General features: G+C 40.1%; 1 protein-coding gene across 1 annotated transcript in view; it reads left to right on the top strand.

Annotated features, from left to right (window-relative positions):
- LOC126188085 (integrin alpha-4-like) overlaps positions 1 to 25782 on the top strand; it is a 521321-nt gene that overhangs the window by 148202 nt on the left and 347337 nt on the right. Inside the window, exon 5 of the mRNA XM_049929540.1 lies at positions 19166 to 19263. Within this exon, the coding sequence (XP_049785497.1) occupies positions 19166 to 19263 (98 nt within the window). The remainder of the gene's footprint in view (positions 1 to 19165; positions 19264 to 25782) is intronic.

Raw genomic sequence — 25782 nt, 5'->3', positions numbered from 1 at the left:
CAAATAAGAAAAACTATCTACAGAAGAAAGTAGTCAGTGCTAACTTTACTGTGGTCACATTCTCAGATACATTGAACAGTGAAAATACCATTATTGCATGACTTCACATTACCTCAGTATCACATGTAGTACTCCATATAAAGCATATTCATAACCCCAGCTCATAATTGTACTAGTATCACCTCATAAGAAACCTTAATTCCTCAACTCACAGTTACCACTCATCCTGAGGGACAAGTTCAGTGGTCTGACTTCATACAGCTCTTATTTGTTGTGTCACAGTTACTTTTCAGCTACCCTTCTCTGTCCTCAGTACACCTCTGACACTTCATAATTTTTCCTAGTACATGACCCAATCTCCTGTAATGTCAAATCTCTAGACTGGACATATAACATAGGTAGATTGTCTGGTATCATGTTTACTGTATCTTGAGGGACCTGGAGAAGTTTAATTGATGCTGTCAGGCCCAGGACTTGTCTTGCATCCATGTGGTGCCACAGGATATTGCTGCTTTTGTGTAAGACATCACATAAAGCAAAGGTGGGAAATTCTAACCACCTGATATTGTTGTCATGCTTGGACCATGTTCTAGTTTATCAACACTGTACCACTGTTTGCATCTACCTTATCATTGATCTTATATTTAGGAAGTAAATAGTATTCACTAACTTATGCCCCAGTGGTTGTCATACAAAACTAACTGTTTGGTCCCCTCCCTCAAATAAACCAACCAACCAACCAACCAAAAAAAACTAATATATTTCCTAGTACACATTTTACTAAAAGTATCACACTACAAGATATCTATGTTACGTACTACATTAAATGTGCTAATTTTCTCCATTTCATATTGCTACTGTTCACATTCCATGTGATAGAAACCCCACCTAATGATTCCTCCAAGCTATCATCTAAACACATTCTTTAACAATTCCCTGCAAGGGAGGGTGTTGCACCAAGAAGACACTGGGTGTAGCAACATATGATGCTTTTTGGTTGTTGCTTCAAGTCTGGAGACCTATTTTAGAATACATAAAGGAATGTGTATGAGAGACCAATTTTGCAATTTTTCACAGTTTTTGTTGTTGTTAGACATGAGGTTTTGTTTTGCAAATTTGTAAATATTTCACGTTCTGCTCATTTAAGTGCTGTGTAATATGTTACAGCTACTTGGAATATATTGTTACTTGTGCAAATACAGATTTTATGGTGACTAAAATGCTATATATTTTAGAACTATTTGTGTAACATGTGGACAGTTTAGCCATGCTTCACTGCCCATGTACTAGCTCATTCCTTGAAACAGAAGAAGCTCTTTCAGAAAGGTACATGTGATATATGCAAATGAACTGACTTACTTTAATGTCTTAATAATTTTATCTGTCTTGAAAATGGAGATTTGTGATAGTTTGCAATGGTTTCTATTTTAAAATGTACTTAAATTGTTTTTGACAATACTTCTACTTAATTTGATTTCACTTGCAGATTGTTGGTGTAGTACAATTACAAAGTAATAGATAGATTTTTAAACACACAATTGACAAGATTTCTTTCATTGGAATCCATTTAAACTTAAATAGAATATTTGTCCTAGGTACATGATCATGTTTCGTTCAGAACACGCTATCACATTTTGAAAAACCTTACTTTTCCAGAGTAATTTTTGTAATTTCAGACAAAGTCCGCAGCACACAAAAAATGAATTCCATCATTTAAAAATGGAATAAGAAACTATATTAAACTTTTATTACAGGGCTGGTTATAGGTGAAAGTGTGGTGAGTGTACCAAGATATGACACCCTCTTCTCCCCACTCTACTTCACAAAGGCATATCAGAAACACTAGTACAGATACAAAATTCTTGTGTCACTAATTACAGCAAACCATGGTTGTATTTACCCTCAGTCAGGCACTTAAATGTGATTTGCAGAGTATCCATGTAGATGTAGATTTATATTGGATGTAGATTTATATTGTCCTAGGCTTCTGCAGTATCCATAGCCTCCTTCATCTGCACTGCAAGATGTGAAGTTGTTTATTTAAGCATACCCAGAAAACTACATTCTGTGATTCAATGTGTGAAGCTGAGTGTCCAGGTAAACTGCACTTTGTACATACCACAGAGGTTAAAGGTTCAGCCTAGGGTCCTATACCAATTACTATAACTTAGTCTATACAGGATGGCAGGAATCCAGGACACAAGGATACAAAGATACAAGGATACCATGAGTGAAAACCCAAATCTGAGCTGCTACTTAAACATATTGCTGCTGTCCAAGTTGAACCACCACTGAAGACTCCATCTGTTTCTGTCAGCAGAAAGAAGGTGTCCTCCTTCTTCTGCATTGATCAATCTATCTCCAAGCCATCCAACTTCTAACACCAAATTGTAGCAGGTTGGTAGTGCAATGACCACTACAATCTTTATATTGGTCAGGATATACTTGACTCCCACCCTGCATTTGAATGATAGCATAGATGACTGTAGGCTGTTATCGTTGACTGGAGCAAAAACAGCAGTGAACTTGCAGTTCTTCTCTGTTGGATTTGAACAGCTGTATTTGCACTTCCTTGTCCAGTGCATGGCCTGGCCTCATTGTGCACTGGATTTGCATCAGAGCAGCCTGCATAGCATATGCCCCAACAGTATATGTGCACATCCAGATGGCAGACTGCTTACTCAGAGAATACCGTATCAGTGGGTGCTGAGATGTCAGTGGTTGAACAAAGCACTTGACATGCTCCTGTCACCAGCAAGATGCAACCAGTACCATTTTATGACTTCTCAAAATTACTGGCTGGAAAGCAGTTGCAGGCAGCTGGCAGACTCGAACAGTATGGAACCAGATAATCCTCCATTTGTGCCTCAAACCATTGAGGCATTGGCAAATTGTTCAGTGGGTTGTCAGGCAGCAGTTGACTGTGTGTGGCCTGATGGCAGAGGTGGCAAAAAATTGAAAAAAAAAAAAAACAACATATAATACTATCATCCAGCATGGCATAACACAGCTATACCAATTATGATTGTGTCAGTAAGATGTCAATCTCACAGCAGCAACTGTCACATGACTGACATTGTAACATTGGCCTGCGATCATGATAACCTACCCATCTGGTCTGGGGGTTTGAGTACAGCTGTTTGAAGCTGACTACATGGAAGATGCACCACAGAAAAGTTTACCAAACAGAGGTCATGGTCCCAGACCCGACCATCGACTTGCAGAAATGGACAGCACAATATCGGCTGCTTCTGCTGGGATTGCTGTGTTTACAGGTCATTGACCATGGCTGCAGATGTGCTAGATAGAGCACTGGTACTGGCTGTGGTCTGTGCCTTTACAGCACAGAAAGAAACCGAGTTTTTGATGACCAATACACTGTCAGATGCTGACTATCACAACAGTTGCCTTCACACCAGTCAACTGCAGACTATTGTAGTTCACCTATAGAACAAAGCCTATGGCTGTACTCTGGATGAAGTCACTCCCCAACATGTTGTAATTCCCCATCACTGTACAGAGGCACCAGCAGCCCAGGACAATGTATGAATGACAAAACCCAGCCCTTCAAATTTATCATTTTAACAGAACATAATCATAACATTATTCTCAGATGGAATTTCTTGCAGACATCACAGGCAGTCATAGAGTATGGAAGATTAGAGTTCCATAATGATGAAGCACACATTCTAATGCTTTAGATGACAAGAATTGATGTGAAGTTGGATTGCAAAATTCACACCTCTCTCTCTTCGGTTGACTTACTTGGTAAGCACTGCCGATGTTCTTCTCTGGATTGCCAGCTATCTCCAAAAAATTCTTCTTCAAAGAATACTGATGGTTAATGGAATTTATCAGACTCTCTCTCTCTATACATATGTACTTATGAAACAAGTGAATACTCACAGAATACTTTTACTTTAGTCTTGGTAAATTTCAACTTCCTCAAACCACAAATTCACAATTTATCACATAAATATTGAAAAGTTTGCAAGTCAACCAATTCATCTCGCATTAGACTTGATTAATAACATTTACAATACTGTTGGTTTAACAGTCACATAATTTATGAACATGTCTTGCTTCTAGCAAGTCCAACACATGAATTACTTAAAAGTCTAATCTCATTTCTTTATTTGTCCTTAACAATCATTACAGTCACTAAACCAGCAAATAATAGCACAGGCCCTTCTCTGCACATACACTGAAAGTCTATGGATTGTACAGCAGGTACTTGTTAGCCACCTTTTGGCCACCACGTCCACATTTTGTTCGTGACTGTTTTTAGACCTGCACACACTCACAAACATAAAATGTACAGTAGGTTGGATTCATCTCTCTCACACTTTTATTTAAAACATCATGGGTTTGAGACAGAGGAAGGCCAAGTGGGTCTAGAATTTATGCGTAAATTCTGGAAGTACTATATATTGCCCCCCTCAGATTGAACAAGCGATATTTTGTATACCATTATTACATACATTTATATCACATATAATAACAATTCATATTTCAACAGTATACCTTGTTCTTTTAATAACCATGAATACCCTTTTTCTTATTATTTAGCTATTTCTTATTTTTTTTATTTTACTTTAATTATAAAATGTGAATATTTCAATCAATGTTGGAGTTCATTTTATTATATCCAGGAATTGTGAGGACTAAACCTTTGGTATCCAATCATAAGCTCCAGGTGTTCATGGCACTTAAGTACTTTATTCCTTATTCTAATTCCTTGTACTATTTTTTCTTTAGTACATACTAGTATAATTATTTATCATAGTTTGTAGTCTGGAGAAACTCTGGGCAAATGAAAGTGTTCTTTTCGACACTTGTAAATTCACACACAACATAATAATGCTAGTGATATATAGAATTCAAACTTACCAGAATAATTCCTATTAAATTTGTGACTTCTGTCATCATACAGTCCTTTTCCTCTAGGGTAAATACCTATACCTTGCATATGGGTTGACCCTATGAGTGCACTTCCTCCTTTCATTCTGGTAGGTATGCCCCTTTATAAAACATCCCTATTCATCAGGCCACAGGTCGTACTATCTCTATGTAAATACACCTGCCCTATATCTTTAGCAAATGCTGGGTACATCCCCCTTCTCCTTTATGAGTAGGCCTCATGGTTCATTGCCCTAGTACACGTCTTTATGTACATTATAATTAAATATTTTCCGGTAAAAAATAAAATTCTATTTTACACTTCACTCTCGCTTCTTAGTACTCATTAAATACCCTAGAGTCCTCTTCTACTTTCCAATTTCTATAATCTTAGTAGATACTATGTCTACACATATTATTCAACTCATGGTAAATACTGAGTCTATTTATTTTGTTCACGTCCCACTACCCTACCATTCTTATCTGAGTATTTGATACACTGACTTTTCTTAAATGAGCATCACAGTTAACTCCAATCTGGCTTGCATTCTCCTTCATTACACATGTTTCCTGCTTAGGTATACTCGTTGTAAGATCATCATAGTTTTTCTATACTTATGTACATGTGTGGTATGGAATCTTCATTCAATAGCAGTCTTTCTTAGCATATTCCAATGAATTATTCTCAGATTATCAGCTGAGTGGTGGTGTTGACTTGTCACAATGTTTCAATGTGTTTCGTACCCACATATATATACACTCCTGGAAATGGAAAAAAGAACACATTGACACTGGTGTGTCAGACCCACCATACTTGCTCCGGACACTGCGAGAGGGCTGTACAAGCAATGATCACACGCACGGCACAGCGGACACACCAGGAACCGCGGTGTTGGCCGTCGAATGGCGCTAGCTGCGCAGCATTTGTGCACCGCCGCCGTCAGTGTCAGCCAGTTTGCCGTGGCATACGGAGCTCCATCGCAGTCTTTAACACTGGTAGCATGCCGCGACAGCGTGGATGTGAACCGTATGTGCAGTTGACGGACTTTGAGCGAGGGCATATAGTGGGCATGCGGGAGGCCGGGTGGACGTAACGCCGAATTGCTCAACACGTGGGGCGTGAGGTCTCCACAGTACATCGATGTTGTCGCCAGTGGTCGGCGGAAGGTGCACGTGCCCGTCGACCTGGGACCGGACCGCAGCGACGCACGGATGCACGCCAAGACCGTAGGATCCTACGCAGTGCCGTAGGGGACCGCACCGCCACTTCCCAGCAAATTAGGGACACTGTTGCTCCTGGGGTATCGGCGAGGACCATTCGCAACCATCTCCATGAAGCTGGGCTACGGTCCCGCACACCGTTAGGCCATCTTCCGCTCACGCCCCAACATCGTGCAGCCCGCCTCCAGTGGTGTCGCGACAGGCGTGAATGGAGGGACGAATGGAGACGTGTCGTCTTCAGTGATGAGAGTCGCTTCTGCCTTGGTGCCAATGATGGTCGTATGCGTGTTTGGCGCCGTGCAGGTGAGCGCCACAATCAGGACTGCATACGACCGAGGCACACAGGGCCAACACCCGGCATCATGGTGTGGGGAGCGATCTCCTACACTGGCCGTACACCACTGGTGATCGTCGAGGGGACACTGAATAGTGCACGGTACATCCAAACCGTCATCGAACCCATCATTCTACCATTCCTAGACCGGCAAGGGAACTTGCTGTTCCAACAGGACAATGCACGTCTGCATGTATCCCGTGCCACCCAACGTGCTCTAGAAGGTGTAAGTCAACTACCCTGGCCAGCAAGATCTCCAGATCTGTCCCCCATTGAGCATGTTTGGGACTGGATGAAGCGTCGTCTCACGCGGTCTGCACGTCCAGCACGAACGCTGGTCCAACTGAGGCGCCAGGTGGAAATGGCATGGCAAGCCGTTCCACAGGACTACATCCAGCATCTCTACGATCGTCTCCATGGGAGAATAGCAGCCTGCATTGCTGCGAAAGGTGGATATACACTGTACTAGTGCCGACATTGTGCATGCTCTGTTGCCTGTGTCTATGTGCCTGTGGTTCTGTCAGTGTGATCATGTGATGTATCTGACCCCAGGAATGTGTCAATAAAGTTTCCCCTTCCTGGGACAATGAATTCACGGTGTTCTTATTTCAATTTCCAGGAGTGTATATATATATATATATATATATATATATATATATATATATATATATATATATATATATATATATATATATATATATATATAAAAGAATAAAAGAAAGATGATGAGACTTACCAAACAAAAGCGCTGGCAGGTTGATAGACACACAAACAAACACAAACATACACACAAAATTCTAGCTTTCGCAACCAACGGTTGCCTCGTCAGGAAAGAGGGAAGGAGAGGGAAAGACAAAAGGATTTGGGTTTTAAGGGAGAGGGTAAGGAGTCATTCCAATCCCGGGAGCGGAAAGACTTACCTTAGGGGGAAAAAAGGACAGGTATACACTCGCACACACACACTTATCCATCCGCATATACACAGACACAAGCAGACCTGTCCTGTTTTCCTCCTAAGGTAAGTCTTTCCGCTCCCGGGATTGGAATGACTCCTTACCCTCTCCCTTAAAACCCAAATCCTTTTGTCTTTCCCTCTCCTTCCCTCTTTCCTGACGAGGCAACCGTTGGTTGCGAAAGCTAGAATTTTGTGTGTATGTTTGTGTTTGTTTGTGTGTCTATCGACCTGCCAGCGCTTTTGTTTGGTAAGTCTCATCATCTTTCTTTTTAGATATATTTTTCCCACGTGGAATGTTTCCCTCTATTATATATATATATATACATATATTTTTTTTTCATGTAAATAGATGATGTAGAACCGTCATAATAAAAAACAATGTGTGCATCTTTTTAGATGTACATGTATCTTCTCCCCTACAACCCTTGGTGGTTCTTACATCATTCTAATCTGTGACTTCATTGTTTGTGTATTCGTATTTTTTTTGTGTGTATGTAAGTGTGTTTGTGTGTTCTGATTCTTCAGCCTTCTTATGTGAAAATAAGTTGGGCATTATAGGAAACCACAGAGACTAGGAAGGACTTCTACAATAGAAGTTTATGAATATGGAAAGAGGGAAAAAATAGTTAGGTCCTGAAAAGAGAAGTAAGAAAGGAAAAAAAAAATAGAAATGGTTGCTAAGATCAAAGAAGAGAAATAAGACAGCCTCAAAGACAGGAAACCCTTCCCATCCCCCTTCCCCAGGATCCCTACCTCACTGGTACTTGAGTGAGAAGCCGGAGGAGGTATGGTGTTAAATTGTCTCCTACAGAATGGACAATCCCATCTTCACCCTTGAGGTCCCCAAAGAAAATCTTAGCAACCCTATGAAAAGGGCAAATGTTGAAGAATCAGGCACATTTGTTTGTGAGGGTCATTTGTAAGGTGTGTTGTGTGTTTAGTATTATTCATGATTTATCTGTTGGTGTAAATAATGCTTTTATCTACACTACCCACCACTTTCAAAATTGATACAAACCCTCCTGTCTACATCACATCTTGTGAAAGGTATAAAACATTCTACACAAAATAGAAAATTATACACTACAGTATAACAGTTGTTCAGTTTGTCACATTATATTATATTTTACACAGACATAATATTCTTATTCTGTTTATTTCATCTAGAGCTCACTGTTTATCTGTGATTCTCTTAAACCAGTCGTTATCTTGTAGTCTTATCTAGTTTTCTAAGTACTAACATTATAGGATAGTTTAATTTGAGGAACAAATTACAGAACAGTTTAAGATTTGAAGGGAACCGGGTGCAGGAAAATTTTATTACGGAAGGAACACCAAAAACAACTCAGGGTCCAACAGTCACCACTCTGCCCATTAACACAGAGAGTTAACATCCTTGGGGGATTAGATGACTCCACCTTGATACATTAACTTCACTTGAGCAAGTGCAGACCAGTACTTCTCGTTAAATTTTGTTTGAAAGTCGACCCACTGCAAAACAGTCACCCCTCCAGTAGTCAATACCACATTAGGTGAAGTTATTCTACATTCTACTCTGTCCTAGACAAGTTTGAATTCTTTCAACATATTGCTGGCTCATTAAGTTTGGAAGAAGCAATCATCGAAATGTTCCCAGATGTCATTCTCTCAGTGACTTTTTTTATCTATAATCCCTTCAAATTGTTCCTCCAAACTACTTATTTTTACTATATCAGAGTTAGCTATTCTCTCTCAGAAACTTCTTTATACGCCGGCCGGGGTGGCCGAGCAGTTCTAGGCACTACAGTCTGGAACCGCGCGACTGCTATGGTCACAGGTTCGAATCCTGCCTCGGGCATGGATGTGTGTGATGTCCTTAGGTTAGTTAGGTTTAAGTAGTTCTAAGTTATAGGGGACTGATGACCTTAGCAGTTAAGTCCCATAGTGCTCAGAGCCATTTTTGAACCAAACTTCTTTCTACATTTTTCTATTCGAGTATTAACGCCTGTAATTTGTGATTGGATTATTAGTATTAATTTGCTATTCTTATCAATGCTCCTTTTTAAAGTATGCATTCTCTGTTTTACAGCATCAAACTTAACATTACACACGTTTTCAAATGGTCCTAATCTTCCATTAAGTTCAGATTCCACAGTATTACATTTATCTTCAATATCAAATTTTACCTTTTTATCAAATACTGGATATGATCATTCTATTTCTGACTAAAGTCAGTGAACAGTTGATTTACATGGAGGTTTAAAGAGTTAGTTGCTTCATTCTTTAATCCTAATTTCAAATCCTCTACTTTATTTTTTAAATTGTCAAATTCAGTCTTTAAAGCCCCCCATGCTTTTGCACAGACTACCAAATTCTTTGCTTTGCAATTCTACTTTGGTATTTAACAAATTTAATTGAGAATTTACTGAGCCTTGTTCTTTACTTAAGGTTTCATTTAGTTCCTTACTTAAAGTAGCATTTTGAGCAGTTGAAGCTGCACTCTGGGAATCTAGTTTTTCACTTAAAGTTGCAATTTGAGTATTTGAACCTGCACTTTGTGGTTTAATTAAATTTGCTAACTCAGTCCAGTCTGGCATTTCTCTACTGACTCTTATAGCCATAACTGGTTCTTGAGTTTCTTCCATTTGTCTTAAGTTATCCATATTCTTAATAGCTTTAGACCTAGTAATCATTTAAAAAAAATTCTAAGTATAATAACTGCACCAATAACTCTACTGTTTGTATCACTTTTTGCTAAGGTACTAATGTTCTATTTTGCGCTCACTCGGTGTAGAATTCTTGTAATGTAGGTAAGCGGATGTGATGGCAAGTCAGCACTGGTGAACAGCAAGCCAGCGGCATCAGACATTGGTGTTGACATTGGCGTCAGTAGGCAGCTGTGGAAGCAGGTCAACACCGGTGAACTGCAACTGGTGCCGGTGGCTTTGGATGTTGTTTCTGCGTCGACGACACCGCGATGTGTGTGAGAGCTGTATACCCTCCCCACTGGATCTTCTTAGTTGAATTATTCTCATCATGCCTCTTCTTAGGCTAATACATTGAGGTCTTCTTCCTGTTCTTTTAATGTTATTACTTCCTTACATCTTCCCTTTTGTTGCATCCACAAATTTTTCCATTTGATTTTTGGACTTAATCCAATTACACAAAACAGTTCTCTTGTCTTGTTATATCTGGTTGCTATGGTAACACATTATATCTTCTTCTTCGATTTCTTCTCAAAATTCCCATTTTTTTTAGTCCTTTTCACTGGTTGCTACACTCTAATGTTTTTTGACGATAGAACGTGTGGAGTAAATATACAAACTTTAATTTTTCACCAATTAATGATGTATTGGATTATGCAGAATAACTTCTCACATTTCACATGTAAATATCTCCATCTTATTGTATTTCCCTCGTATTTCTAGGTTCAGAAATGCATTAAATTAACATTCATAAGCAAGTTGGTTTAAGAAACACTCATAATTCTTCAAGTCCAACACCTGAATTACTTAAAAGTCTGATCTCATTTCTTCATTTGTCCTTAACAATCATCACAGTCACTAAACCAGCAAAGAATAGCACAGGCTCTTCTCTGCACATACACTAAAACTCTATGGATCATGCAGCAGGTACTTATCAGCTGCCATTCAGCTGCCACATCCACATTTTGCTCGAGACGGTTTTTAGACTTGCACACAAAAACATCCAATGTGCAGTAGGTTGGATTCATCTCTCTCACACTTCTATTTAAAATATAGTGGGTTCTAGATGGAGGAAGGCCAAGTGGTTGTAGAATTTATGCGGAAATTCTCAAAGCACTACAACATGCCAAAGATTACTCTGTGTGATTGTTTGTTGTTAAAGATGTTGTTGCCTGGCTATCATCCGTTAAACAAGTTCCAGTCCTCAATCGAGATGCTCAGTTAAACAGTAAAGCTATTGTGGATTGCAGATAACTATTCAGGTTCACAAAATAAATTTGGAAACAAGTGATAATCAGAAGCGTAATAGGTAGACACGGAGTAGTTTTGATCACTAATTGTCATGAGGAGCTCCAACTCATCCCTGAAGGTATGTTTGGTGGGGAAGCCGAACAAGTCCAGGAAGGACAGGTTAGTGTTATTGGTGAAGGAGTCTGACAGAGGAACAATGGCATGGAGTGATAGCCATTCTGCATCAATTTTTGTATTCTTTCAAATCCAGAATGGAGAGTAGGCAGAACAAGTGGTCCATGCTTAAACACATTATCAACACTGGGGATTATCTACCCGAAATATGGAGTATTGCAACTGAACAATGTGTAATCCAGGAGGAAGTGGCGAATATGTTGGAAGATGACTTTGAACCTTGAGAGAGTCCTTGGTCCTCTGTGGCAGTCCTTATGAAGAAGAACACTTTCACATGCCATTTCTGCATTGGCTACTGATGACTGGGCATAATTACAAAGAAAGATATTTATTCTCTGCTGAACATTAATGACACCCATGACTGCTTGAAAGGAGCAAGGTTTTTCATGACTGTAAATGTGCAGGGAGGTTATTGGCAAAGTGAGGACAAAGAGGCTGACAGAAGAAAAGACTGCTGTCATAATTACTGATTGCCACTTTATGAGTTTAAAGTTGTGCTGTTGAACTGTGTAATGCTCTAGCCACCGTCAAACCTATGACAAACAACCTACTTGAACACCTTAAAAGGAAAACATGATCTTCAGGATTTTACAACTCCTCAGTACATTCGTGATGTGAGAAGTTTTCTAGGAATGTGCACATACTACCCATGATTCATGAAGAACTTCTTCATCAAGGCAGTTCCCTTTTAAGAACAGTAGCAGGAAGACTCCATATTTTTCTGGAATAATATACACAAACATTTATTCTTTTCCTTAAAGAGGTGCTAACATCTTCAACAGTATCTGTGTCGAGAATGCCGGGACAGAACTCCACACTGGCACTAGTGGTAGTGGAATGGGTGCAGTTCTATTAAAAATTCAGCAAGGTGCTGGAAAGGTGATAGCTTATGCTTCAAGAGTTCTTTACAAGTGTGAGTTCAGCTACTCGACAATTGAGAAAGCATGTCTTGCATTTGTTCAGGCCCTAACAAGTTACGACTATTTATTTGACAAACCATTCAGCACTGTGACAGATCACCATTCTCTATGCTAGCAGATTAGCCCAAATGAGCCATCAGGTTGACGGGCGAGATGTGCTCTAAAGCTTCAGGAGTATGACTTCACAGTGGTATAGGAAAGTGGACACAAACACAAGGATGTTGCCAGACCTTCAGTGACTCCTTTGATGGAACATGGCATCATAGATGAAATATTGTCCATTGCTACATTGCTGCTGAGCAGAGGGAAGACCCAGCAATGATAAGAACCAGAGAAGTCTTAAAGAAGAAGGAACCAACCAAAGAGTTAAGGAACAGAATATTTTATAAGAAGAACAATGGTCCATTGGGACAGAAATTGTTGCTCTTTATCCCAGCTCAGCTATGGACAGTCATACAGCAGTATTTTCACAATGCTCCAACATCTGGTCACTGGGATTTGTAAAGAGTCTAGACAGATTCACATACAAGTATTACTGACCAGGTCTGTTCTGGTACATTAGACACTTATGTGAGCCACTGTAAGGACTGCCAATGAGGAAAGCAGGTCGCACAATTATTGACACTGCCTCTGATACCAATCCCGTCTGAAGCAGTGCCATTCCACAGAACTGGAAGTGACCTCTTGGAGAGATTTCTGAAATCAACAAATATGTGTTGATGTATAAAAGTTTGCACTGACTACACACCCACAATGCTGTCACCAAAGCTGTGACTACTGCTGAATCTCTGAAAATTGTAAGGTTCCTTGTGGAATACGTCATTTTGAAGCATGGAGCACCCCATGTGATGATATATGATTGTGGGAACTTCCTAGTAAAGACTAGTTTCAGAAGAAATTCCACATTGCGTAACCCCCAGGCTGACAACTGCCTATTGCCCACAGACAAATGACCTCACAGACACTGTAGATGTGCTGTCAATATACTTTAATGTCAAACAGAGAGATTGGGATACAATACTGTCATTGTGACATTCATATGTAACACAGCGAAGCAAGATGCTACAGGCTTCATGCTATTCTTTCTGCTCCCAGATTGTAAGACCGAAACAAAAATGGATACATGAACCCCATATGCCCATTAGAAAGACCAAGAGTATTATAATGCCAATCTCCAGCCAGTGAGATACAGTGTGGGAGACGGGGTGTGGATTGTTTTGCCTGTGAAGAAAGTGGGACTGTTGAAAAATTACTAAAGAACTACTTTTGATCATATCATATCCTGTATCACTTGTTGGATGTCACTAAGTAGTTAATGATTAAAGCCATTCACCAAGAAGGGAAAAGTGCGAAGACATCATCCATGTCCTCCATATGAAGTCCTACTATAGTCCTGAGGCATAGATCAATGATGGGAGATAAAGAAAACTGAAGAAGATCCAGTCGATAATCACAAAGCTTCAATGTGAAGGGCTACCTTTGATGCCTGCCATAGCATAGAAGATGTGACAGCTCAACCAGAACTTGAGGATCTGCCTGAACTGCTATATAGAGAACTATTGATAAGATTTAGATCAGGGGCACTGTAGTCAACTCCAATGAGAACTTCTGAAACTGAAGCTTGCTGTTTCTCTCTGAGAGGGGCCAATGCTGCAAGATGTAATGCATGCAGTGGGCATAGTGGTTAGCATTACTGGCTGGTGTGGTGCTGGTAACTAGTTCACTTCCCTTATTTCTTACTTAGTATATATCATTTCTGGAAGGATCTTGAAATATCACATGTTTATAATTTTTGTTTATCCTGAAATATTTCATGTTTTTGTAAATAACAGCACTCTCCACCCAGGAGTTCAGTTCTGTTCTGGTTGTATGTTGGTGTTCATAGTAAATGTGCTTTCCATGCTAAGTGTTGTATTTCATTGACATACCTGCTCTCAGATTCGACTTGTGTGTGGTTATGATGTGACAATATGTAGGATCTTGTAGTATATTCTTAGGCTCATGTAATACTGGCCCTTCACACTTTGTATGTGGGCTTTCACAGGATTGCCAGTGTCTATTTTCATGTGTCTGTCAATTCAAGGTTATCAGCATTTCTGTGATGCTCTTCCATGTTTAAGACAAATTTGTGATCCAGAATGAGATTTTCACTCTGGAGCAGAGTGTGCGCTGATATGAAACTTCTTGGCAGATTAAAACTGTGTGCCCAACCGAGACTCGAACTTGGGACATTTGCCTTTTGCGGAGTGTGCGCTGATATGAAAAAGTAAAGCTGTGAGTACCGGGAGTGAGTCGTGCTTCGGTAGCTTAGGTGGTAGAGCACTTGCCAGCGAAAGGCAAAGGACCCGAGTTTGAGTCTCGGTCGGGCACACAGTTTTAATCTGCCAGGAAGTTTCATATCAGTGCACACTCCACTGCAGAGTGAAAATCTCATTCTGGGAACATCTCCCAGGCTGTGGCTAAGCCATGTCTCTGCAATATCCTTTCTTTCAGGAGTGCTAGTTCTGCATGGTTCGTAGGAGAGCTTCTGTAAAGTTTGGAAGGTAGGAGACGAGATACTGGCAGAAGTAAAGCAGTGAGTACCTGGCGTGAGTCGTGCTTCAGTAGCTCAGATAGTAGAGCACTTGCCCACAAAAGGCAAAGGTCCCGAGTTCGAGTCTCGGTTGGGCACACAGTTTTAATCTGCCAGGAAGTTTCATATCAGTGCACACTCCGCTGCAGAGTGAAAATCTCATTCTGGAAACATCTCCCAGGCTGTGGCTAAGCCATGTCTCCACAATATCCTTTCTTGCAGGAGTGCTAGTTCTGCATGGTTCATAGGAAAGCTTCTGTAAAGTTTGGAAAGTAGGAGACGAGATACTGGCAGAAGTAAAGCTGTGAGTACTTGGCATGAGTCGTGCTTCGGTAGCTCAGATGGTAGAGCACTTGCCCACGAAAGGCAAAGGTCCCAAGTTCGAGTCTCGGTCAGGCACACAGTTTTAATCTGCCAGGAAGTTTCATATCAGCGCACACTCCATTGCAGAGTGAAAATCTCATTCTGGAAACATCCCCCAGGCTGTGGCTAAGCCATGTCTCCGCAATATCCTTTCTTCCAGGAGTGCTAGTTCTGCATGGTTCATAGGAGAGCTTCTGTAAAGTTTGGAAGGTAGGAGACAAGATACTGGCAGAAGTAAAGCTGTGAGTACCAGGTGTGAGTTGTGCTTCGGTAGCTCAGATGGTAGAGCACTTGCCCGCAAAAGCCAAAGGTCCCGAGTTCGAGTCTTGGTCGGGCACACAGTTTTAATCTGCCAGGAAGTTTCAAATTTGTGATCATTCATAATGCCCTTTTGTATGTTAAATACCACCTATTAGTGGTGGGCTTTCAGGTGTACAGCTGATTTATTGATTAAGTTTTGTGTACAATATTTCACTGACTTATTCAGGTGTCGTGAGCTATGTTGTTATGCGTAGTTTTTGATTGGACTCCAACCACACTGTGAAGTGTAGTTGGTGCTGCACCACTATTTGTAGCCAGAATCAACCCACTAGAGCCTGCCACATAATATGCTACTGATTGTTTTGCAGAGTACTCGTCATCATTCCAGAAAACACTCATCTTCTCAGCATTTCTAGTTCTGGTGGATGAGTGGCCAGTGAGATCTTAAGAAATTGAGTGCCAGACCCAAGCCTTATTGAAATTCAAAGATGTGTCACCTTTGTTAGGTTTTCTAACATCATCATTTCAACAGACTCTTTGATTATGCTGCCCCAGAAACTAAACATTTGCACCACTATGTTGGTCTCGTTGTGTTTCTTTTCATGATTGTATTTGAGGTTGTGCTTAGTGACACATGATTTGTTTGGTTAATGTAGTAGGGTCAGTCACTGATGTTTGTTGCACTGCTCCTCAACTATTCCAGTAATTTGCACTAGGCATGACATCTCACATTTGCATGGAATGCAATACACACACTGATTTTGCAGATCTAGATCGCCTTTGTACCACAAAGAGAACCTGTTATCTTTGTTGGCAGTGAGAAACATTCTAGTTGGCATGTTTCCGTTGAAGTTTGCTGATATAACATAGCTAGTGTAAGGCAGACAAAGAAATTTATGGCTTCTCTTTTTCTCTCATTCTCAGTGTCTTCCTCAGGTTTTGGAATTGACTACAGTACCTGCTCAGTTTGTTAATCTGAGTACTCATTCCTTTGGAACACTATTTCTAAATGTTGTAACTCTTCAGTGAGGCTCTCCTTGTCTGACCAAGTTCAAACTCTATGGAACAGCCTTTTATACAAAATATCTTTGTACCATATTGTGATGGATTGATGTAGGGATGACCCAAGGATCTGCTTGTTCTTCTCTTAACTAATATATTGAGGAAAATTAATACATTGAGGAAAATTAGCTGACCCTCTTTTTTAAATTTCTTCATGAATTTTATTAGGGTGGATTGAATTCAAAAACTCCAGGAACTCTTCAGTTTTTTTCATTCCATGTTACAACACCACAAATATATAGTCCATGTATCTATAGGAACATGCTGCTTTAAACCTGGTAGACTCTAGTGTGTTTGCATCAAAGTAGTAACCATATACGCTTGCCATGAAAGGCACTTATAGACTACCCATAGAAACACCATAGTGTGGTGGTAGTGGTAGTGTGGTGTTGTTTTTTCTAAAGAAGGGGACCACATCAAAAGTGATCATAATTTTCTTATCTATCATTAACTAGCAAAACCAGCAGTTTCAGTTTACTTCTACAAATTACACTAACAACCAGTTGTAACTAATGCAATCTACTCACAATGTTAATACTTATATTAGCAAAAATGCAAACAGCATGAATGGTCAGATGCTATTTTTATGTAGTACTTCCTACTCTCTACCAAACAAATTTGTAATGCTATCAGCTGTCTTTACTCCAGCAAACAGAAGTCAGCAAGGGTGATGTTTGTTTGATTCCTGGGAAAGTATCGCAGAAGTGCTGAAAAACATGAACTGGCAGATGCTTGAACACAGATGTTGACTATTCCACCAAAGCCTACCCAGAGTTTGAAGACCCAGCATTAAATGAGGAATTTAGAAATATACTACAACCCCCTATGTTTTGTTCCCACAGGAAGTGCAAAGACAACATAAGACTAAGCATGGCATATCCAACAACATTTAAGCAACAGGCTGGCCATGCTCCATACTGGAACTGAATAGAAAGAAGTCCTAGTGTTACAGTGGAAAGTATTCTCTGTCATGCACCTGACAATGATTTGCTATGCTTGGTTTTGAAAACTAATTTATTTTATAAAATGCATCTATGTTATTTTCTCTCTTATGTTTGTTTATTGGTGTTCATTGCAGTAGCTATAAACAATATCTGGGTCTATGACAAGTGTCAATTAAAAATTATGTTTGTCTCTCTAAAAATTCTAAAGGTGGCAGGGGTAAAATACAGGGAGTGAAAGGCTATTTACAATTTGTACAGAAACCAGATGGCAGTTATAAGAGTCGAGGGACATGAAAGGGAAGCAGTGGTTGGGAAGGGAGTAAGACAGGGTTGTAGCCTCTCCCCGATGTTATTCAATCTGTATATTGAGCAAGCAGTAAAGGAAACAAAAGAAAAATTCAGAGTAGGTATTAAAATCCATGAAGAAGAAATAAAAACTTTGAGGTTCGCTGATAACATTGTAATTCTGTCAGAGACAGCAAAGGACTTGGAAGAGCAGTTGAACGGTATGGATGGTGTCTTGAAGGGAGGATATAAGATGAACATCAACAAAAGCAAAACGAGGATAATGGAATGTAGTCAGATTAAGTCGGGTGATGCTGAAGGTATTAGATTAGGAAATGAGACGCTTAACGCAGTAAAGGAGGTTTGCTATTTGGGGAGCAAAATAACTGATGATGGTCGAAGTAGAGAAGATATAAAATGTAGACTGGCAATGGCAAGGAAAGCATTTCTGAAGAAGAGAAATTTGTTAACATCGAGTATAGATTTAAGTGTCAGGAAGTCATTTCTGAAAGTATTTGTATGGAGTGTAGCCATGTATGGAAGTGAAACATGGACAGTAAATAGTGTGGACAAGAAGAGAATAGAAGCTTTCGAAATGTGGTGCTACAGAAGAATGCTGAAGATTAGATGGGTAGATCACATAACTAATGAGGAAGTATTGAATAGGATTGGGGAGAAGAGAAGTCTGTGGCACAACTTGACCAGAAGAAGGGATCAGTTGGTAGGGCATGTTCTGAGGCATCAAGGGATCACCAATTTAGTACTGGAGGGCAGCGTGGAGGGTAAAAATCGTAGGGGGAGACCAAGAGATGAATACACTAAACAGATTCAGAAGGATGTAGGTTGCAGTAGGTACTGGGAGATGAAGAAGCTTGCACAGGATAGAGTAGCATGGAGAGCTGCATCAAACCAGTCTCAGGACTGAAGACCACAACAACAACAACAACATTATAACTGATTTTCATTCAAAATCCCGAAGTTGCTGTATTGTGTTCTTCCATTCAATGTTGAAGTTTACCTACATGAGTGTGAGACAGTACAACAATATAACACAGTGTCATCATTTCTGAGACAGAGGTATGACAGGATTGTACAAATGTAATAAAACCATTAATGCAGGCCCCCCTTATCAAGAGACCAGAATTTTCGATAAAAAGAGCCTAAACTTGTGTCTGTATGATAAGTAGTTTTGTACAAAATTCAAAATCTTTTCTCATTCAGTTCTTTGTTTCTACTGCAGGTCCTTATTTGGTTGAAAAACAAGGTGTGAAGCAATATCAATTTGGTATGGGTCAGGCTGGTTCATCAGTCCACTTATCTCGAATCACCGATAAACAGGTACTTGTAATTTATTTAAACTAAATTTTACCAAACAGTACTATACTTTTAAGATACACCACTTGAAATATTACCACCAGGGTGTATACAACCTGAGACAACCAGGAGATCTGGGAAATACCCGGGAATTTCCCACTCCTCCTACCTTGGTATTCCACCGTCCACCAAACCTACACAATGTACTCGTCCATCCTTACACAACCCCTGCTCCCAATCCCTTATCACATGACTCATATCCCTGTAACCCTGTAATAGACCTAGATGCAAGACCTGTCCCACACACCCTCCTACCACCACCTACTCCAGTCCGGTCACTAACATCACCTATCCCATCAAAGGCAGGGCTACCAGTCATGTCATTTACAAGCTAAGCTGCAACCACTGTGCTGCATTCTATGTAGGCATGACAACTAACAAGCTGTCTATCCGCATGAATGGCCACGGACAAACTGTGGTCAAAAAACAAGTGGACCACCCTGTTGCCTACGTTCCCGTAACCCTCCTGGCCTCAACCTTCATTAGTCACTGTCCTCGCCCATCCAGCCCCCTCCCTGTTCCCATTCCATCACTACACAGCCGTCATTTCACCGCCACACTCATTCTTTCAATTTTTTTTTTTTATTGTTAGTTTTCTCCTTTCTGCTACTTGCCCCCACCCCGCTCCGCACCTTCTCTCCTACCCTCCATCTAAACTGCAACACTTCACTGTCCGCCACTCCCACCATACTATCCCTCCCCCTCCCCACCCCAGCCTCCTCCTTACCCCCATCATGCACTGGCGCTGCTGCTCACAGTGTAGTTTCAGCTCTCTGAGACTGCAGATGTGTGTCCAAGTTGCGTTTGTGTGTGTGTGTGTGTGTGTGTGTGTGTGTGTGTGTGTGTGTGTGTGTATTGCTGACAAAAGCTTAATGGCTGAAAGCTATGAGTGTGTGAATCTTTTTATTGTGCATATCGGGACTCAGCATCTCCACTATATGGTGAGTAGCCACTTTCCTTCTTTGGTATTGTTACATTCCAGCCTGGATTTTCGATTGTTTGATTTACTTGGTTTTATGTATTCTACATTAAATTTTATGACACAGAAAACAGAAGTTATTGGCTAATAGGCAATAAAGAGTGCAAATTTTCTGAAGAATACTTGTTCTTCCAGTTACAAATAATCTCATTGTGAGTTTTTTTAAAGAGGGTCAGGATGTCAAACTGACTGACTGGGAGCAGGAGAACACCACAGGATGTTTTAATTTCCACTGTCCTGAAGATAGTTTGATGGCATCCATTACAAAATATTACACGTTTGAATTCCACAGAGCAAAATAAAGTGATGTGCGATAGAAGAATGCTGTGTGAAGGGGCATGGCACTGCACTTTGGCACACTTAAGTCCAAGTAACATGTCTTACATTTCATCAAACACATATGTTTTATGTACCAGACTGTTCAGAAAGATATGCACTACAAAATGAACATATTTTTGAAAAGGCGATTTTTTTTCCCCCCTACCTCAAATGTCTGTAGGAGGGTTTGGGGGGGGGGGGGGGGGGGGCACTATCTAGATCTAATATTTCACTGGTTCGAATATATCATTGGTCTGGGTCTGATGGTGCAGAGCAGTCTGAGTTGTAGTGGGAAGGTGGGTAGTCTGCATGTGCCCCGTGTTTACGTATAGTGATTTTTCTGTTTCCTCTTCGTTTATTGCTCTCACGTCAAATGAATACAAAATGGATTACTGTGGAAGGGAGCTATCAGGTGAATTAAAATATATTCACATTATTACGGAAGGCTGAAATATGTTATTAGTTGCAGAAAGTTAGTTTTGTTGGTTTGCTAAAGAAATTTGGCTTTTATTAATCTGTTCCCCTGTTGCAGTCAATTTATTTGAAATGAATGAATTTAATTCCCCACTATTTGCTAGCGTCAACTGTTTGCTGCTTTTTGAGTGCATGTTTTCAACTTCTAACATGTATGATATTATGCCATAACAAAGAACCAAACATGAGATAATACAGTACTGGTACTCCAAGAATATTTACATTCGAATCTGGACATACAAAAGTGCACTTTAAGCCAAATTATGCATTTTAGTATGGTTCACAAAATTCTGATGCTCTTGGAGTAACATCTGATGTCATGTTTCTTTTGTGACATAATGTTAGATCTTTTACAGGTACGAACATACAGGCTTCCTGCATCATCATAGCTGCCCAAGTGTGGTGACTCCTGTTAACTTGGCGCTCTATGGCAACTGCTGAAACAGATCTATTTGTAGCAGGTTGTGGGAAAATATTGCAAATGGTTGTTTGAAAAGTGTTACTTTCAAAGTAAATTTCCTTTTATGCAAGATGAACTATGTACGAGAATGTACAATGAATTTCTTAAATCACAGAACATTTGATCTCATTTAATAATCAACTCTTTGAGGATGATGATTCAGATGAATTTCAAGCCCAGAAATCAGACATTTGTGTCATTATTAATAATTTTACTGGCACATGTGTGTAATGTATCTTATATGAAGACAGTAACTGTTCTGAAAGAACAGATACCAGTGATGACCATGCAACTTCTCTAGAAAGAAATGATAATTTATTGAAACCCTCAGCTGCCAACAGGTGTTGATATACCTCAATGGGGACAACTGAAAATGTGTGCCCCAACCAGGACTGGAACTTGGGATCTCCTGCTTACATGGCAGATGCTCTATCCATCTGAGCCACCAAGGGCACAGAGGATAGCATGACTGCAGTGACTTATCCCTTGCACGCTTCCTGCGAGACCCACATATATCTTAAAATGTAACATGTGCAAAAAAGATCGACATTATATGTAACAGCTTAGCTTCTCTTGCAGCTTATTAATCTTTGAGACCATGATTTTTTTTTAGTTTTTCTTTATTTACTTTTTTTTGTGGCAACACTACATAAATTAATTTAAACAATTAACTTTTCCTATTTGTGTGTTTGCACTACTTAACAGTGATATTGCAATTGGGTGACTACACCACATGTCCTATGCTGTGAATATCCACCGTCATCGGCTGGCGAGATCATGTGACATGAACTATGACAGGCTTCCAAAAGCACATCACAATCTCGATTACAATGCTTCAAAAAGCAACATGTGGTGTTTGGTGGAATTCAAATTTATAGTTTTGTAATACAAAAATATACAGCATACATGTTGCTTCACATCAAAGACCATTCTAAAAAGTGCCTTTTTCCCCCTGCATTTTGTTTTCTAAAGTGCCAGGAAATTCTATGCCTGTGTGTAAAACCACAACTAATCAAAGGATTGATAAGTTTTACAGTTCCTAGGAAAAGTATACTGTCACTTAACACCGAAAGAGTGTACTTTCACCTGGGGGAAAGTGTATTTTTAACCGGGAAATCCGGGAAAAATCCGGGAATTTTTTTTCCTTGTCTGCATATACACCCTGACCACAGTATTGAAAATCTGGAATTATAATATTCATATGTAAGAAAGTTCTTTAAATGTAAATATTTTGAAGTAAAGGAGGCCACTTACTGAATAGCAGAAGTGTTATGTCATCAAGAGGCACATACAAAAGAGAATAAAAAATTTACTAGCTTTTGGAACAAATTCTTTGACAAGCTAGAGTGTAAATACACTCACACACACACACACACACACACACACACACACACACACACACACACACACACACACACAGCTCAGAAAAGCTGATGTTGGAGGGAAGAATACACATGGCATGGGTTGAAAAGCAGTCATTGAACTCTAGCATGTTGTGCTCAATGTGAGTTATGCCACTGGATGATCAACTTTCTTCTTGACCACAGTTTAGTGGTGGATATTAATTCTGGTGGACACCAAGCTGGTGGTCATGGAATGCTGTGCAGTTATTGCAACATAGATGATTTATGACATGGCTGCTTTCACAGGTGGCCCTTCCTCTCATGGGATGGGATAAGCCTGTGACATGATTGGAGTAGGATGTGCTGAATGGGTGGATTGGACAAGTCTTGTTCCTGGGTCTTCTATAGTGATAGCACCCTTATGGCAAGGGGTTGGGAGTGGGAGTGGGACAGTGATTGACTAGGATGTTGTGTACATTTACTAGGTGACAGAATACTGCTTTGGGGAGGGTTGGAAGGATACTAGGAAGGGATGACCCCCTTCCTCTTTCTGAGCTCAACATCTCACTCATTATGGAGCGCTGCTAACTCAGTTTTTCAGGATAGCAAATGGGAAGTTGCAGTACAGAAAGTGGCACAGAGATCATCAGTGTGTGTGTGTGTGTGTGTGTGTGTGTGTGTGTGTGTGTGTGTGTTCACTCATTATGGAGCGCTGCTAACTCAGTTTTTCAGGATAGCAAATGGGGAGTTGCAGTACAGAAAGTGGCACAGAGATCATCAGTGTGTGTGTGTGTGTGTGTGTGTGTGTGTGTGTGTGTAATGAGTGAAGTGTTATGAAACAATGTGTGTATAGTGCGTGCAGTGACTGATAGTGAGATATGAGTGAACAGTGTGACATTACTTTATTTAATAAGTTATTTGTAAAAAAAAAAGTATTGTATACCAGGAGTAAATCTAATGATTATGTCTAACTAGAAGTCTGTAAATATATGTGTACACAAATTATTTTATTTTAAATTGTCTAAACTTGTAAATTCTTTGACATGTCCTATATCCTTGTAAAAAGAGATTCGCAGATGAATAAAGCTACTACTACTACTACTACTACAACTACTACTACATTTCTGGACATGACGCTAGAGAATCAACTCCTTGGTGGAGGGTGAGGGATATGATTCAGTTGCTCCAGTCTAGGGTAACATGGATGATGCACCTTTGCAGCTAGTTATTTGGGATGGAGAAGGATTAGTGGTGTGTGAGAATATGGTATGGGAAATCTGTTTGTGGAATAGGTCTGGGGGTTAGTGCCTGTCTGTAAAGACCTTAGGGAGACCTTCAGCATAGTGGGTAAGAGAATTCTCATCACTGCAGAGAATGTTAGTGCCTTTTTGTGAAGGCCTTAATGAGACCTTCAGCATAATGGGCAAGGGAATTCTCATCACCACAGATATCCTTTCTACAGGTAGCAGGGCTGTGGGAGTAATTTTTTGTTATGGAAGGGGTTGGAGCAAAAGCCATACCAGCAATCTTTCTGCTCACTCTGAAGCTGGCAAAAGGTATAAGGCAAAAACATTAGAAGAAGGAATAGAATTTATGAAGCTTGAAGCCTTAGTTGTAATGGATCAGTATTCTTATTGTTTGCTTGTGTTGAATAAATACTTTATTTGCCACAAGTGTAGTACTCCATATAGTTTCAAAAGACGAAAAGGAGGCAAAATATTCAAAATAATCCAGCACGTAGATCAGTACAGTGAGAGATGCACACACTGAAATAAGTTTCTTCATTAGTTTATCAGTATGTTGCCATCATTGTTCCAACTTGTCTGATTGGACCCAAAGGAATTTCATACAGTGTGTTTCATCTAGTGGATGTCTGTTGATGCCTACTTCTGGTGCTAACAGGTCATTATCATTTGCATGAAATAATTTTATGTGAGTCTTTGTGAGGTTAAGGCCTAAACTCTCATATTTAAACCACTTGATGATATGTTCAGGTATCATCACATAAGTTAATTGTGAGCCCATGAATGGTGTTCATGTTTTGTCAGCAAACGTCATGGTTTTTGCAAGAATTTTTAAAGTCATATACAGGGTATGTCCAGAAAGTAACGCATCATAATTTTTTGTGACGAGAGTATACTTCACAGAGTGGCTGGACTGATTGGATAGGGTAGGACCTATCCAGTGGTAGGTTGCTTAATTGCCTCCATGCTCTTGGAGGGTTAGGACAAATTCTTCCATGAATCTCTACATTGAATTTATGATGGAGAAATCTTTACAGCAGACCTATGCGATAAGTTTTGCATGCAGTTCAACAAGACACCACTAGAAACATTTGGAATGCTTGAAGAAGCCTTTCCAGACCACAGTCAAACAGGTGGCACAAGATGTTTGTAAAGAAGTTTAGAAGGAGATCACAAGCAAGGCCTGTGCAGGACACCCACCAACATTGTCAATGGATGACTATGTGACTTATGTGCACCAGTTATTGAATTCAGACACTTAAATGAGTGTTTGCTTGATGTTGGAAATATTCAAAATGCTCAGTTTTATGAGGCAGTGCTCCAGAGACTGAATTACATGGTAGCCTATGTCTGACAGGAGCTCTGCGCTTTGTGGAAACAGCACCACAAAAACGTGCCAGCTCACACAACCTTTGTTGTCATGGGCTACCTGACCTTTATCAGTGTGACTACAGTACCATAGCCATCTGGCTCCGGTGGACTATTTGTGGTTCCCTTGGCTAAAAAGGGATCCCAGAGGAATGGACCGAGTCAGTGGATAATGTGGAAGCTACTTTGATGGCTTCACCGAAGAATGTCTTGATTGAGAAGCTCGAGAAAGTTATGATGATTGAAAATATTGCTGGTAAAAATATACTGATGCAGAAGGATCATACTTCAAAGTAT

Source organism: Schistocerca cancellata, chromosome 5 (genome assembly GCF_023864275.1).
Source record: "Schistocerca cancellata isolate TAMUIC-IGC-003103 chromosome 5, iqSchCanc2.1, whole genome shotgun sequence".
Taxonomy (NCBI): domain Eukaryota; kingdom Metazoa; phylum Arthropoda; class Insecta; order Orthoptera; family Acrididae; genus Schistocerca; species Schistocerca cancellata.
This window is presented reverse-complemented; position numbering and strand designations above follow the sequence as displayed.